We start from the raw sequence: 16,997 nt of genomic DNA on the forward strand, positions 1-16,997 counted from the left end.
GTGATTATTTGGTTAATTACTATGCTTGTGTGCATATTCTATGAATTTTAATTTTGTTTTATTTGTCATTTTCCGGCTTTTTCTTTTTATTATTTTCTTATTTTATTATCATTATTGTATTTATAACGGGTTATAAATAAATTCATTTCAGTTCAACATATCAATAATTGTAAATTTATTGATAGTGCCGCGCTTTTTCAGTTTTTCTGCTTAAGAATTAAAATATTGGATTATAATCAAAATTTTTGACAAAACTTGAATTTTGGTGATATTCTTTTTTTTATAAACAACAAGTCTGTTGAATAAGTTCTGTATAATATTTTTACTACAGGATTTCTGCTGATCGAAAAGGGTTCCTCAGTTCAAACAGTTCCTGGTAACTAACTGTTTCGAAATATTTAAATATATTAATGTATTATTCTTATATATTTGAATATTTAATTCCATTATATATGTTTAAATTATATTTTATATATTTAAAATATCATTTTAAGTATATAATTTTCATCAAGTTTAGACTTTCCCATCAAAAGTTACGAGCCTGAGAAAATTTGCCTTATTTTAGAAAATAGGGCAAACACCCCTAAAAAGTCACAAAATCTTATCGAAAATTACACCATCAGACTCAGCGTATCAGAGAACCCTACAGTAGAAATTTCAAGCTCGTATCTACAAAAATGTGGAATTTTGTATTTTTGCCACAAGACAGATCACGGATGCGTGTTTATTTGTTTGTTTTTTTCCCCGGTAGTGATCGTGTCAACCCAGTGGTCCTAAAATGTCGCGAGAGGGCTCATTCTATCGAAAATTAAAAGCTTTAGGGTTTTTATATGTGTACAAAAAAATTGGAAGGCACCTAGGCCCCCTCCTTTGCTCATTTTTCCCCAAAGTCACCGGATCAAAATTCTGAGATAGCCATTTTATTCAGCATAGTCGAAAAAAGTAATAGCTATGTCTTTGAGGACGACTTACTCCCCCATAGTCCCTGTGTTAGGGGCTGCAAGTTGCCAACTTTGACCAGTGTCTACTTATAGAAATGATTATTGGGGAGTGTACAGACGCTTTCAAGGGGATTTTTTGGTTGGGGGAGGAGTTGAGGGGAAGAGGCTATGTGAGAGGAACTTTCCATGGAAGAATTTGTAATGGGGGAAGAAAATTTTCATGAAGTGGGCGCAGGATTTCGTTTCATTTTTTGAAAAAAAACAATGAAAAAATGAAAAAAATTTTCCAGCTAAAAGTAAGGAGTAGCATTAAAACTTAAAACGGACAAAAATCATTACGCATATAAGGGGTTCACCTTCTCCTAATACCTCGCTCTTTAGACAAAAGTAATTTTATTAATTTCAACTATTTATTCTTCGGCTTTCGTGATTCAGTGGTCATTGTTAAAGAATTGGGACAAAATTTAAGCTTTAGTGTAAAGAACGAGGTAATGAAGAGGGGATAAGCCCCCTCATATACGTAATAAAAACATACGAATATAGAAGTTCGTTACGTAAGTTAATTCGCAAGTTAAGTATATTTTTACTAATAAAAATGTTCGTATATCCAGTTAAATAATTTTTATATATATTCACTGTCAATTAAAAGGTTTCATCCCTATTTTGAACTGTTTTATTTTCAAAAATGTTCGTAAAAAATTAAAAATTCTAGTTGCCTTTTTAAACAACCCAAAAATTGGAGTGTAACTAGGCCTACCCCTGCACTCCTGTTTTTCTCGAAATCGTCCGATCAAAACTATGAGAAAGCCATTTAGCCAAAAAAGTAGATTAATATGCAAATTTCGTTTTTGTGCGGAGAGCCAAAACCAAAACACACATTAATTCAAAAACTTTCAGAAATTAAATAAAAAAACAACTTTTTTTAACTGAAAGTAAGGAGCGGCATTAAGACTTAAAACAAACAGAAATTACTCTGTATATGAAATGGGAACAGCCCCTTTCATATACGGAGTAATTTCTGTTCGTTTTAAGTTTTAGTGTCACTCCTTACTTTCAGTTAAAAAATTGTTTTTTTTCTTATTTAATTGTTCGCAAGGATGGAAAAGTCTGTATGACTTTTGATTTATTATGCGTCTCAAGCCATCGTGATTTCAATAATACTCTAATTTTCAAATACATTATATATATGTTCAAATAAATTTTCTTGGTAGCATTTGTCATCCCCCTAAGAAATTTCCTGGAGAGGCTCATGATACCTCTTTACCTTTTCTCCCTTTGTGCTTGTAGACAAGTAAAAGGATTATTTTATATTACATGGAAAGTCTTGTTGTAATGGGAGGAGGACTATTACCCCCTCCCTCTGGCACCAATAATATCTACGCCAGCAAAGAAAAATATTGTTGTAATCAGAAGAGCACTATTACCCCCTCCCTATGGCACCAATAATTTCTACGCCAGCAAAGGCATAGACCAAAAATATTCTAAGAGCTTCAGAGACATTAGACATTAGTTTCCAGCCCCCCATCCCTGTTTTCCAAAACCCATTCCTTGTTTGTCTAATGGTTGAATCGGATTTAGGATTTTAGAGCACGGAAATTCAATCTTCAGAGTATTTTCCTACCTCTCCGTCTGCAAAATGACCCACTGCCTCTTTTTTTTTTATAATAGCTGATATGCACTTACACATCTCTGTATAATATTTTATAAAATATGAAGGAAGTCAGTTTAGTTAAACTGAGCTTTAAAATATTTGTCAGAAACAATTTTTTGCTATAAGAAGGTAGCAGAACCATTATTTAGGCTCAGTCTAAATGAAGGAAGATGAGCAACTAATTCATAACAAAAAAAAGCAATATTCCAAACTATTTTAGACTGAATCTTTGATCACTCTACTTTTGTTTTGCTGATTCTAATGGTGCGCTATTCACCAAGATTGCCTGTCTTTTTGTGGGGTTTCTCCCCATTTTTGACTACTTATAACTTTTGACGGGCAGCATTTACCTTAATGAGTTTTATATTTGAAATCAGAACAAATAGCCAATTCCTATAATGTACTGATTGTTTTCAAAACTCCTTTTAGAGTTTCGGCTACTACTGGTTTGAGTAAATTCTTATTTGCATTTCGCAATCGTTAACTATTTGGTCACGAGCTCTATGAAACTAGATTTATGAATTTATGAGAGAAATTATACCAAAGGAAGAAATATAGGTTCATAGCTTTTGACGGGTAATATTAAACTTGATGAGTTTTATATATTTAGAATCAGCATACAAAGTCATTCTTTTGATGCATTAATTTATGTCTAAATTTACATTTCATAGTTACTATTGGACTGGATCACTCCTTACTATAGTTCGTTACCACGAACTATTTGAGAAACAAGATTTAAGAGAGAAATTATAAAAATAAACCCAAAAGAAGAAAGATAGGTTCGTAACTTTTGACGGATAACATTAAACTTAATAAGCTTTACGTAATCTTAGCTCAAATAGTATAACAACACTAAAAAACATTTTCTTGGAGAAAAAATAGGGTGTAGTCTTGTATTAAGCTAAATTCCTTGCAAGCAATAATAGATCTATACTTAGGCTTTTTGATACAAGTTTTTCCGTGAGAAATCATACCTAGTAAAAGCCATGAAGTCCATCCAAAACTACCAGACATTTGGCCAGCCTTGTAAAATTATTTTCTTAAGATTCTGTGCATTTTGTTAGATACTTAACTACGCAAGTCTCTAAAACAGTATATATTACATTTCCAAACTTTAAAAGAACCCACTAAAAGTGCAAAGCACAATTTTGCTTATGATTTGCGAATCTCAAGCTAATGAATAAAACTCTAAGATAATAATGTTTTTAAGTGTTTATTTCTACACCTCCCCCCCACCCAAGCTATCGTTCATAACATCGTGTTGGTACAGCCTTGCCAATTTATGATACATTTAAAAGGTAGGAATGAACAAAAAAACTCTACTATCCCATGGTTCGTCAATTCAGCCCGGGAAAAGACAATGAGCAGAAAACAAAAACTTACAATAGTATAGTTGAATCCAAATCCAAAGAAGGGCAATAAAAACCCTAAATTTTTGTGCAGCTGAGCATTGTTGCTGTTTATGTTGGTTTGTAGATCACCTGAACCTCTAAATTGATCCGTGTCAAAATAGGGATAGAGAAGTTCAGCACGAATTTGTTCCAATCTTTGAGGTGAAATGTAGTAAGACTGACTGGCAACTTGTCGAGCAGGCACTGCTTTAGGTGCTATTCTTGATTTCATAGGATCTAGAAACATAATTATTTAATGTAGTCAAATTATATCCTGTTGGTTAGATTAGGGGCTACAGGGGATATTGGTTGCCAGGCCCCCCGGTAGTTAGGCTAGGCTAAGGGGCCTTGGATGCTAGGGGTCCTGCTGGAATCACTCGTTAGGGTCCAGCGTCTTGAAGGTCCCCACGTGTGGGACCTGAAGGTTTTTCCAACCTTGTCTTCGTAAGTTTTTTAAGAACCAGTGAATTTATTAGGTATAAACTAAAGAAATCAAGAAGAGAAATGTCTTTTCGGTGAAACTTGTTGTTAGGGCACCCTGTTGGAATTGCTCACTAGGGTGTCTTTAAGTTCCCCACTAGCAGACCCTGAAAGATTTTTCCTGGCCTTGAAGGTGTTTCAAGTAACAGATGCCTGCATCTCTTAGAATACTTATCCTATGGCATAACAGACACCTGCATCTCTTAGAAAATATTCCCTTTGACATAACAGATACCCGTGTCTTGAATGAGTTTTTTAGAAAGTGCCCAGATTTTGATTCGAAGGGATAGGGCCCCGCCTAAAACCACGGCGACACCACTACTATTCTGTCTAAGTAAAATGGCCTAACTTCGAAGCTAAACTTTTTAGAAATAAAATAGCTTTGAATGATGATAGAACTTTACACTATTTCTTCAAAATCTAATAAAAATTTCTGTACCTCTAATGTATTTTGGAAAATAACACTGTAAATCCTGATTTTAAAACACAGAAGCTCAGATTTTTCAAAATAAAAAAAAAATTCGATTTTAATTTTTATTACATTTTAGACATTAAATGACATGAAAAATAAGCAAAAAGACATGTACTTCTAATCCAAAAATAAAGTTTGCGCTTAGAAATCATTTCTAGAGTTGTCAGTACGAGTCGATTTCCTTGACACCCCAGAGACAACTATTTTTTTTTTATACAAGCTAGAATTTTCAATTACTGAAATTAACTCTGACTTTCGATTTGAAGCTTTGATCTGTGAATTTCCTACATTTTGTCCAAGAAAAATGCTTAGTTTCGGAGCCTAGCCTTTCAGAAATCCAATGACTTTCAGACTTCCATATTTCCGATAATTGTTTGGGAAATAATACCAAAAATTTAAGTTTCGAAATAGAAGTTCCAATTTTTCCCTTTTTTTTGTTAGAATTTTTTATTTTGACGTTTATTATATATTAGACTTCTAATGCCATGAAAAGTTAGAAAGAAGACATGCACTCATCCACATCTGAAAATTAAGCTTACGCTAGGAAATAAAAACTTAAACAATAAACCGTTTCATGGGTGTTCATTAATCGCAGCAAACAGAACACATTCTTAATACACATAAAACATGAATAATGCGGATACAGAGTTTGACGAATACCTCCTACGTAGAAAACTTATCTCAGAGGTTCTCCAATTACGCTTTGATCTTATTCGACAACGGATGTCTAGTCTCCCCCCTCCTTTTACCTCTTTGCATAATAATGTTTCAAAAGTAATATATGTCAATGACTCAAACATAATTTTGCACTACCATTGGCGCCGAAACCCAATAATCATGTTAATTTAATCACATTTAATCATTAGAAGCTTAGCAGAATCCTGAACACAATGTGATTGGAAATACGTAAGATTTTACTTTGCAGTTTTAGTAATATTGGTATAACGACTGAAAGAGGAGAACAAATGATAAGAAAGTGAAAGTTGATATAAATACAACTACAATTGGGGCTATGGAGAAGGAAACACGTTCATCAATTTTTATTTTATATTTTGCAGATAAATTGTAGTTAACACATTTTGAACGTACTTTCTCAAAACTTAACCCCCTCCCCCTCTAATGCATGCGAATGTATGTCCTAATTATGTGTGACACTTTTGTGTCGTTATGAGCGTCACTTTTCTGGCAACCTGTTTACCCATAAATTGAATTAACCCTGACGTAATCAATAAACGGAAAAAACGATTGGATATTTAACATTTGGGATATATATTTGCATACAAAGGGGGTTGGGGTAAAATATGGCTCAATCCCGCTTTCTAGGGCTATAATGAAAGATAGGTTGAGATGGCTAGGCCACGTTCTACGGATGAAGGATGACAGATTACCGAAGATTGTCCTTTTTGGCCAACCGTCTGGGGCTACACGGAGAGCAGGTCGTCCTTGCCTGGGTTGCGAGGATGTCATAAATAAAGATTTAAAGGAAATGGGAACTTCCTGGGAGGGTGTAAAGAGGGGGGCTTTAAATTGATTTGGCTGGAGCAGGAGCGTGCGTAGATGGGTTGGCCTCAGGCGGCTTGGTGCTGCAGTGAGTTATTAGTAGTAGTAGTATAGGCAAATATCTATCTTTTGTTAAGACAGGAAACTGTCCTTGTCAAAGCAGGCTAAAGGGCTAAAAAATATTTTTAGGTTGAAATTAGGTAGCATTGGTGCAAGATTCATTTTAGGAACTAGCTTAAATAACAACAAAAGAGTGATACTGTTTTATCCCCTCTCAAAACTTTTTCCTAATATTATATATACTACCATGCACTCTAGCCCCTTCAACACCCGATTATTTGCATAAGCTATTCTTTTGTTGTTATTTTAGTTAGTTGGAAAGGAATCTTAACTCAAAATTATCACAAACTTATTTTTGAGGATACACTATACAGGGAAAACAGTTTATCACTTACCATAATCATTTTCATATAATTTTTCAACGTCAACACTTTCAGCCTCTAGTTCAATGTCTTGAGCTTCAGCGACACATTTATCTACAGTAAAGCTTTTAAAACACAATAAACATAAAGTAGCAGCAATAAGTTTGTGAATTCTGCCCATTTTGGGCTAATAATTAAAAAACACCGGTATAAATGCAGTAATTCCACTTCTAGCTTAAAACTGACCAAATTATGCGCAATAATTCGACCGTTGCAAGATATGATAAGGAAGGCTAGGATAAACATTGCCAGTAGAATATTGTAAGTACAAAGATAAGGCGTAAAAGTATTACGTGTACATGCTGTTGCTATGATTAACCTATTTCCGGGTCAGATGCATTTATAATTGCAAAGAACTACATTTTTTTTTATTATTTATTTTTCTTCTCATACAAAATCAAAACACATCTTCTACAAGATGCTGCAGCGCTAAGAAAAACTTTACAGCTTTGTAGACGCACAGGCAGTAACTGTTGTACAAACAACAAATACTGGGCAGGCGCGTCCAAAATTTGAAGAGGGAGGGAGATGTCCAGTGTTTGCCTCCCAAAAATACAAGGACTTCACGATTTTCTGGTTATTTCCTATAATATTTTATAATATTAGCTCACTTCTAATGTTTTTTTCTGAAGTTATCTCTCCACTCTAAGATTAATGCCCAGACGCGCGGGCACACCCCACGTGAGTGCAGTCTGATAAAACCAAACTGCCAATTGCTTTGCTATTTCAAGAAGCCTTAAAGAAATCACAGGAATTAAGAAATTTACTCTAAGGATATTAGCAATAACAGGGATGAAGGAGGTTGTTAATTAAATGTCTTTTTAATATTTAGATGAGAAAACAAGTCGCAGTATTTTATAATACTGTTATTAAAGAAGAAAATATAAATTTGGAATTAATCGCACAAAGGTTTGGATTTCCTGCTAAATACCTTGTTGCATACAGAATATCTAGCTGAAGGTGCCCCTGGACCCTGGAGAAAATTTAAAGCAAGTATAGCGAATTTCTCACTTGTAGTAAATGGATCGGTTTAATTTTTGTCTCTTTTAACAATGCAAACTAGGGCATTTCAGCATAACCCATAGAATAATGACCATAGGCCTAATCTTGTAGGTCCAATTTTTCATATTTTGTGAAGTTCAATTCCATCCCTTAGAATTAGCAAGATACCCAAAAATTATTAAAACTCAAGTTTTTCAATAAAGAATGATAATTATATTTATATTTGGAACTTAATATTTGACAATTGTCTGGAAATCTTATGAAGCTGCATAGCTAAAAAAAAAACAACAAACAAATAAATATAATCACTTGATGTAGCTAAGATTTTAATTAATCAACCATGGAAGCAGTAGTAGCCGTGCTAGTGGCTGTGTGGTGATAGTCTTGGCAAGATCAGTTGCGGCATGAGAAACACTGCCAAGGGTAAAGGTAATATTTTGGAAAGGGTACTAATGCTCGTGGTAAGAGTAGTTGAAGTAGGATTACTTGTTTTCCATGTTGGAGCACTTGCGATAGGAGAGATAGCCGTAACAATAGGCTTGATATGAATAGTTTCAATAGGGATTTGGCAGGGTAGCCGTATTCGTGTACATATTCGTGACTGAAACTAGCTGTGGTGGTAGGAGTAGCCATGGTGGAAGTCACCTTGGTGAGAGTAGTCACAATATGATAGGTGCAGGTAGGAGTCATAATCGTTGTAGTATTAGAAAGGGCATTAGAGTTAAAAGTAGTGGAAATGGCAGCATGGTTTTGGAAGGAGTGGTCATTGCAAGAGTACCTTTAGTACAAGAGATAGAGTTATGATGAAACTTAGTAGTATAACAAGCAGTCCACATAGAAATGGTTCTATTAGAATATGTAAAGAAGCTCTATTTGGATTAGAACAAAGATTTAATTTGCAAGAAAGAATTAGTAATAATATTAAAATGACTAAAAAATAAAAGCCCCCTGATGCTGATAACGTGGTAAATTGTGTTTTTGAATATGGTGGTTACGAGGCTACAAATAAGTTAAAGATGATTACAAATCTGATTTTTGTAAAAGGGTAAGTACCTAGTGATTTTAGGAAAACCCTTTTTAAACCCCTGTATAATAAAGGTGATAAGAGTGAGTGTGGTAATCATAAAGGCGTTAGTCTGGTTTCTCTAGGATACAAATTACGTAGGTTGGTGATACATTTTAGACTTAGAGGTGCTGTAGGCAAGGTTTTAAGAGAAAAATAGTACAGTTTTAGTGAGGTTAGAGAATGTGTCGACCAAATTTTCAATCTTTGGTTAATAATTGAGAAGTGCCTGAGTCATCAAACATCTTTATCCCTCAGTTTTATAGATTATGAACAATTGTTTGATTCAACCGATAGAAGAGCGTTAGGGAAAGTCTTATCCCTGTGCTGTATACCAGATAAATATATTAAAGTGATTAGTGCTATGTGCGAAAATGACATTGCTGCGGTTAAGGTAGGAACTGAGGTTAGTAGGTGGTTTCCCGTTAAATCAGGAGTTAAGCAAGGTGATGTTCTATCCCCATTTATATGTATCATTTTGATGGACTTCGCCTTAAAGAGCACAGCAAAGCCAATGGGAGAACACAGAATCAAATGGTTAAGTAAAAGTTTCTTGTACTTGGTTTATGCTGATGATTTAAGCATCCTTGATGAAAGCGTATGTAAAACAAATGAACTTTTAGAGGTTTTGGGAGTTGAACGTGCTAGAATAGGTTTGATAATTAATGTTAAGAAGGCTAAGTCACTAAGGCTAGAAATAAGTGAAGACCAAAAGGTAATGCTGAGTAACGATAAGATCGATCAAAAGGACATTGGTAGACGGTGGGTGCAGTTATGGTGTTTAAAGTAGAATAGTCAAGGCCTGGGGTGTTTTTCACAATTGAAAAAGGTTTTGGAGAATAGGGAGGTAAGTCTGCGAGCCAATGTTATAATGTAGGCAGTAGTAGTAGTAATTTTAGATGCACTATCTGTGGCAGGAGTATTAACTTTAGTGGAAGCAGTCGTGGTAATAACTATCGTGAAAGGGTAGTCTTGGGTATATTAGTCATTCAGTAGGAGTAACAGAAGTAGGCACGATAGAAGTAGCCATTAGAAGAACCAATTATGGTAAGAATAGTCACAGTTAGTCCAGTATTATGAAGAGTTTTGGAAGGATCAATTAGTAAATTTGCAAAATGGTAAAATGGCCACGTTCTAGGAGGATAGTACAAGTAGTTATGCAGGTTGTGATGAGAGGGGCTGTTTCGGATTACTCATGGTGAGAGCTCGACAAAAGATTTCATAATTTGACACCGGATTTTTTCTAAGCTTTTACAATAATCAGTTTTGCTACATGAGGCAGATAAAAAAGAACAATAAATTCATAAATAGAAGCTAAATAAGGGAGACACATTGCTCTCTATTTAGTTTACGCTATTCCGTAAGTTACGCTTAAAGGTCTTTTGCCATTCATATAACTCATGAATAAGACAGTTTACGATTAAACCTGTGATTTTTGTTGATCGTGAAATAATTCCTTACGCATCACAAGTGTTTCAAGGGCTCCAAACGTACAAAACGGTTTTTTTTTACTCAAACAAAGGAGCAACATTAATAGTTAAAAAGACCTGAAGCTTATTGTGCTTTAAAAAAACGTTCAAACTCCGATTGAACAGCCCTTTTGTCTCAACCGTGCTGTTAAACAATTGGGACGAAAGTAAAACTTTAGCGTAAAGAGGAGAAAATTAAGGGAAGGGCTGGCTCCTTTATATACGGAATAGTTTATTTACTTTTTAGGTTTTGATGTTGTTCCTTACTTTCTGCAAAAAGTTTTCTTATCACATTTAATTTGTGATCATTTTTAAAATCACACTCAGGTTTCACTAGGATATGATATGGGTTACCAGCCCTCAATCTCTTGATGCTAATTTAAATGTGCTAATAATTAAAAACTGATTAGTAGCGTCCCTCTTTTTCAGATTTTCTGCTTACGAATTGAAAATCAAAAAGTTTGACAAAACTTGGATATTCTGAAAAAGCAGGCTTGTTGAATAAGTACTTAATTACATTTTTACTAGTGAATGACAAGTGAATGAAGAGATGTATTATTGTTCATAGGGATGGAAATTCAACGTGATGTTTTGTGTTCTATTTGGTCGAAGCCCTTGCGACCCTAACATAGGGTTCTTTTATGTTTGAAAGATTTTACTGATTTATAAATTTCTTATTAATTTTTTTTTCAAAATTAAGAGACAGTTGAATGGCATTTTCCAAAGTCACAAACGTGCGAGGCGGTTTTTTTGGAAAGTTAGAAAAACATGCAAATAGAATTTTGGTAACACGTTACAGGTGTATTAAAAAGTCAGAGCCATACGAGCATTATTTTTCAAAAAGTTCAAAAGTCCAGACACATGAATGGGGTTTTCAAAAGTTAGAGACACGTCAACAAAAATTTCATGAGTCTGAGACACACGACCGGGACAATTTCCCATTTGAATGGGATTCTCCCAAAGTCAGAGAAATGTAAAACGGATATCTTTCAAAAGGTTAGAAACATGCAACTAGAATTTTATTATAAGGTTAGGGACATACAACCGAGTTTTCAAAAGTGTGATCACTTAAAAAATCTGAAACTGGTGCAAGAGATTTATCCAAAGTGGGAAACTTGCGAACTGGATATTTTTCAAAAAGTTTTAAAATACAAACAAATGTTTTTTGAAAAACCAGAGGCATGAAAATAGGATTTTCAAAAGTCAAACACATATGAACGGGATTCTTGAAAAGTCCAAGACCATTGAAGGGGATTTTTTTCAAAGTTAGAAATGTGCGAAGCAAATTTTTGTCACAAAGTTAGAAACATACAAACATAATTTTTGTCAAAAGTTAGAGAAACGTTAACAGCGTTTTCAGAGGTCAGCGACAAATGAATAGAAATTTCAAGAGTAAGAGACAGTAACAATTCCGGTACGTGGACAATATATGGCTTGTGAGGTTGTTAAGGAATCATGCCCGTCTTTTTCTTTCTTTCTTTCGTATGCTAGTACCAGAAAGTTCATAATAAAAACTATCATTCAGTAATGTTTTCCACAAGGACTAGCTAAAAACTTGTCTCTGTTGTCAACTATTAGTCTTAGGCTTGCATTATCTTTCAGCACTAGCTTCCTTAGAAATGAGTTTCTTCAAAGGAGAACCAGAGCTTCAAAGAAGTTAGATCTCTCACTTTCATCTCAAAAACACAAACATTTTCAATGATGTCTCCATCAGTGGTTTTTTCATAGTTCAGATATTTATTTTTATGAGCATTCAATACTAAAATAACTTTATCAAGTGAAGAAACTTCATTGAGCTATTCATCTACACTTTTACGATAAGATATATGTTATAATCTGTTGATCAAACACATGTATTAAATAACTAGCAGTCTTGACCAAAAGCACTCTTTTACTTCGATTACTCGCTTACTGTGGTCGCCCATTGAATCCTCAAGGGCGGGGGGGTGGTGGAGTATTCTCATGACAATAGTGCATTATCTTTGAGCACTAGCTTCTCTAGAAATGTATCTTTTGAATAACTACCAGTATAACACTTAAGTTCTTTTGGCATCCAAAGAAATTTAGTATCTCACTTTCATGACAATTCCCAAATATGTTTCCAATGATCCTTCCATTAATGCTTGTTTCATAGTTCAGATATTCGTCCTTATAGGCACTCAATACTACTATAATTCCATCAAGAGCATATACTTTCTTGATATAATTCCAACTTTTTTTTAAAGTCTATGTAATGTTCCAGCAAATGTACAATGTCATTTTGTTTTGTCTCGATTAACGCATTTCTGCGCTAATGTTTTGGGTCTACGATGCCCAAGCCTAATAAAATAATCCGAGGCTGGAGAGCTAGGTCATATGATACCGTCAATCATTCTGTGGTGGACGACTTAAATTTATAGGTTAAGAAATATAACTCCCGAGAAAATAAAATCGAAGTCCTGAAAAAATTTAAGTGTTGAAAAAAATGTCATTAGATTTTTTTTTATAAGAAAAATATCATGACTACCATACGTATAGCATTTTCATTACACCCCCCAAAAATAATGTCATTATAAAGTTGTGTTACAAATATGCACAATGTGTTTTTTAACATGAGTAGTGATGCTACAGGCACTATAGAGATTCAATCCTTATTTGGGCACTAAAAATGCCTATACTAAACTGTAGCATTGACCTACCTATATGACCATACTAAAAGAGAGATACCTCATTAGCATAACCACTTCACATAGTAACTAGATCTGGTGAATGATCTAAATATTGCTGTCTGGGCATTATTAACAAGATAAAGTAAATCATTTCATTTAATTTCAAATTGGAAATAATAGAATTTATGATATAGTATTGAACTCTACTTAGCAACATATATATAGCAAGCATAGTGTAGTCCCTTGTATCATCATATTCATGGGAATGAGTGCTTATATACACACTTCTTTTGGAGGGAACTGATGATCATCGATGTCCCAACCTCAAATGGGCCAAATGATTCTTCCCCAACTTACACCCCCCCTTTTTGTAATATTTTTTTTAATTTTAAATTTTTCTTAACCTTAAACTTATTTTTATTTTTAACTTAAACATTTTTTCAGCTTTTTCAAGTCTTAAACTGCCATAAAACACACTTAAAACAAAAAATATCTTGTGATATTTTCGAAATACGAAATGTAGATGATATAGATATGTTAGTCGTGATTTTGCCTATTAGAAACAAATAACGTTTGTAGTAACACTTTTTTTAAACTTAATTTTCGAACTTAGAATTACGACTTTGAAACAAACACACAAAAACTAAAACAGAGACAAGCAAACGTTCACCCAGACACAGAGGCACAGAGAGAGAGAGAGAGAGAGAGAGAGAGAGAGAGAGAGAGAGAGAGAGAGAGAGAGAGAGAGAGAGAGAGAGAGAGAGAGAGAGAGAGAGAGAGAGAGAGAGAGAGAGAGAGAGAGAGAGAGAGAGAGAGAAACACGTATAAACACATAGAGTCAGATACACAAATACACAAAGAGAGACACGGGGACAAGCAAACATCCGCTTAGACAGACAGGCATAAAAAGAGAGAGAAAAACATACAAAACACGGAGTCAGACACAAAACTGCACAAAGAGAAACAAGCAAACACCCGCTCAGACAAACAGGCACAGAGGGTGAGAGAGACAAAAACACATTCCAACATACAGAATCAGACAACGAAACCCACAAAGACAGACACGGGGACAAGCGAACACCTGCTCAAACACACAGATACAGAGAGAGAAAGACAACGAAACTACCACTCAAGACACAAAACACCTACAGACACAGAGAGTCAGACACAATAACACAAAAAGACAGACGGGGACTAGCAAAATCCACTCAGACAGACAGGCACAGAGAGAGTGAGGGGCAAAAAACACATAAAAACACAGAGTCAGACACACGGACGCACAAAGAGAAACAAGTAAACACCCGCTCAGACACACAGGCACAGAGAGTGGGAGAGACAAAACACACAAAAAATACAGATTCTGATACACAAACATAGACATGGGGACCGAAAAGACACATATTTATACATATAATTACACAAAGAAAGACACGGGGAAAAGCAAACAGCAGTCCAGACACATAGGCAGAGTAAGAGAGAGACAAGGAAATAGTCGCTCATATTCCCGTAGAAATACCTCCCTAGAAAGGGAGAGACAAAACACCACAGACACACAGAGTCAGAGGCAATAACACAAAAAGACAGACAAGGGAAGCAAAAATTTGCTCAGATAGACATTCACGGAGAGAGTGAGGAAAAAAAACGCATGCAAAACAGAGAGTCAGACACACGAACACACAAAGAGAAGCAAGCAAACACTCGCTCAAACACACAGGCACAGAGATTGAGAGAGCCAAAACAAATAAAAAAACATAGATTCTGATACACAAACAAAGACAAATGGACAAGCCAACGCCCGCTCAGACACTTAGCCGCAGAGTGACAGAGAGAGAGAAAGACAGAGAGAGAGAGAGAGAGAGAGAGAGAGAGAGAGAGAGAGAGAGAGAGAGAGAGAGAGAGAGAGAGAGAGAGAGAGAGAGAGAGAGAGAGAGAGAGAGAGAGAGAGAGAGAGAGAGAGAGAGAGACTAAAACACCTAAAAACACAGAGTCAGACACACGAACAAACAAAGAGAGACACAGGGACAAGCAAACCTCCGCTCAGACAAACAAGCACAGTGACTGAGACTAAAACACCTACAAACACACAGAGTTAGACACACAAACACACAAAGAGAGACACGGGTACAAGCACACCTCCACTCAGACACCTAAGCCCACTGAGAGAGACAACACAGGCACAGAGAGAAAGAGAGAAGCAATCCCCTACAAGCACACAAAGTCAGAAATACAAAGACAGACTCAGAAAGAAGGAAACAGCAAGTCAGGCAGACAGGTACAGATATATAGAAAGGCAAACACCTACAAACACACATAGTCCGATACACAGACTTTGAGAGTCAGACACAGACACAAGCTAACAGCCGCTCAGACACACAAGCATAGAGATAGAGAAAAAAACATACAAACACACAATTTCAGTCATAAAATATACAAAGACAAAGACGAAAACATGCAAACACCAGCTCAGACAAATAGAAACAATGAAAAAGAAAATCAAACAACCAGTCAAACACACAGGCAAAGAGAAGGAGAGACACGCAAACACCTAAAAAATCACAGTGTAGCCGGCCACGCTAACCTAACCTACACGAGCCTAATTTAAAGTAATTACAGTTTGCTTGTCTCTATGTCTGTTTTTGTATGTCTGTTTGTATGACTTTGTGTGTTGGTAGATGTTTGCTAGTATCTTTCTCTCTCTCTCTCTTTGCCTTTGTTTTTCAAAGGCTGTTTTCCCATCTCTCTCACTGTGCTGTGTGGCCTAGCAGGTGTTTGCATGTTTCTGTGTATATCTTTGTGTGTTTGTATATCTGACTAGCTGTGTGTTTGCTCTCTCTCACTCTCTCTCTCCCTCTAGGTGTGCCTTTTTGTCTAATCGGATGTTTGAATTTCCCAGTGTCTGTCTTTGTATGCTCGTGTGTCTGATTTTGTGTGTGTTTGTAAGCGTTTGTTGTCTCTTTATCTCTCTGTGCCTGTGTGTCTGAGCGACTGTTTGCCTGTCTCTCTCTCTGTGCCTGTGTGTTTGACTGGCTGTTTGCACTTCTCTTCGTCTCTATGCTCCTGTGTCTGAGCGGTTGTTTGCTTGTCTCCATGTCTCTCCTTTTTTGTATGCATATCTGAATCTGTGTATTTGTGTGTGTTTTGTCTCTTTCTGTGCATTTGTGTCTTATCGGATGTTTGCTATTCTCTGTGTCTGTCTTTGTGTGTTCGAGCTGTGTGTTTTTAAATGTTTTGTCTTTGTTTCTCTCTCTATGCCTATTTGTCTCAGCAGCTTTTGTTTTCTCTCTCAATGTTTATGTGTGTATGAGCGGGTGTTTGGTATGTCTCTGTCCTACTCTGTGTGTTTTTTATATATATATATTATTATATATATATATTATATATTTATATATATATGTATATATATATATATATATGTATATATATATCTGTCCTACTCTGTGTATATGTCTCTGTCCTACTCTGTGTGTTTTATATATATATATATTATTATATATATATTATATATTTATATATATATGTATATATATATATATATATGTATATAAATATATATATATATATATATATATATATATATATATATATATATATATATATATATATATATATATATATATATATATATATATATATATATATATATATCTGTCCCTGTCTGTCTGAGGAGATTTTCTGCTTGTCCCTGTGTCTGTCTTTGTGTGTTTATGTGTCTGAATCTGTGTGTTTCTCGGTGTTTTGTCTCTCTTCCTCTGTACCTGTGTATCTGAGTGGATCTTTGCTTGTCTCTCTCTTTCTCTGCCCGTGTGTTTGGACGGGTGTTTGCTTATCCCCATGTTTTTCTTTGTCCGATTGTAAGTATAAATATGTGTGTTTTCGTCTCTCTACTCTCGCTGCTTGT

The 16,997-nt window shown here is 35.2% G+C and overlaps 1 protein-coding gene and 1 long non-coding RNA gene across 5 annotated transcripts in view; one reads left to right on the forward strand and one right to left on the reverse strand.

Annotated features, from left to right (window-relative positions):
- LOC136036249 (protein mesh-like) overlaps positions 1 to 7,111 on the reverse strand; it is a gene marked incomplete in the record, with an annotated part of 56,641 nt that extends 49,530 nt beyond the window's left edge. The window contains 2 exon segments of the mRNA XM_065718366.1: positions 3,976 to 4,220; positions 6,891 to 7,111. Coding sequence (XP_065574438.1) covers positions 3,976 to 4,220; positions 6,891 to 7,038 — 393 coding nt within the window.
- The window catches only part of LOC136036254 (uncharacterized), a 99,209-nt gene that overhangs the window by 27,737 nt on the left and 54,475 nt on the right, over positions 1 to 16,997 (forward strand). The gene's annotated exons all lie outside the window — the stretch shown is intronic.

The sequence above is a fragment of the Artemia franciscana genome, chromosome 15 (assembly GCF_032884065.1).
Source record: "Artemia franciscana chromosome 15, ASM3288406v1, whole genome shotgun sequence".
Taxonomy (NCBI): domain Eukaryota; kingdom Metazoa; phylum Arthropoda; class Branchiopoda; order Anostraca; family Artemiidae; genus Artemia; species Artemia franciscana.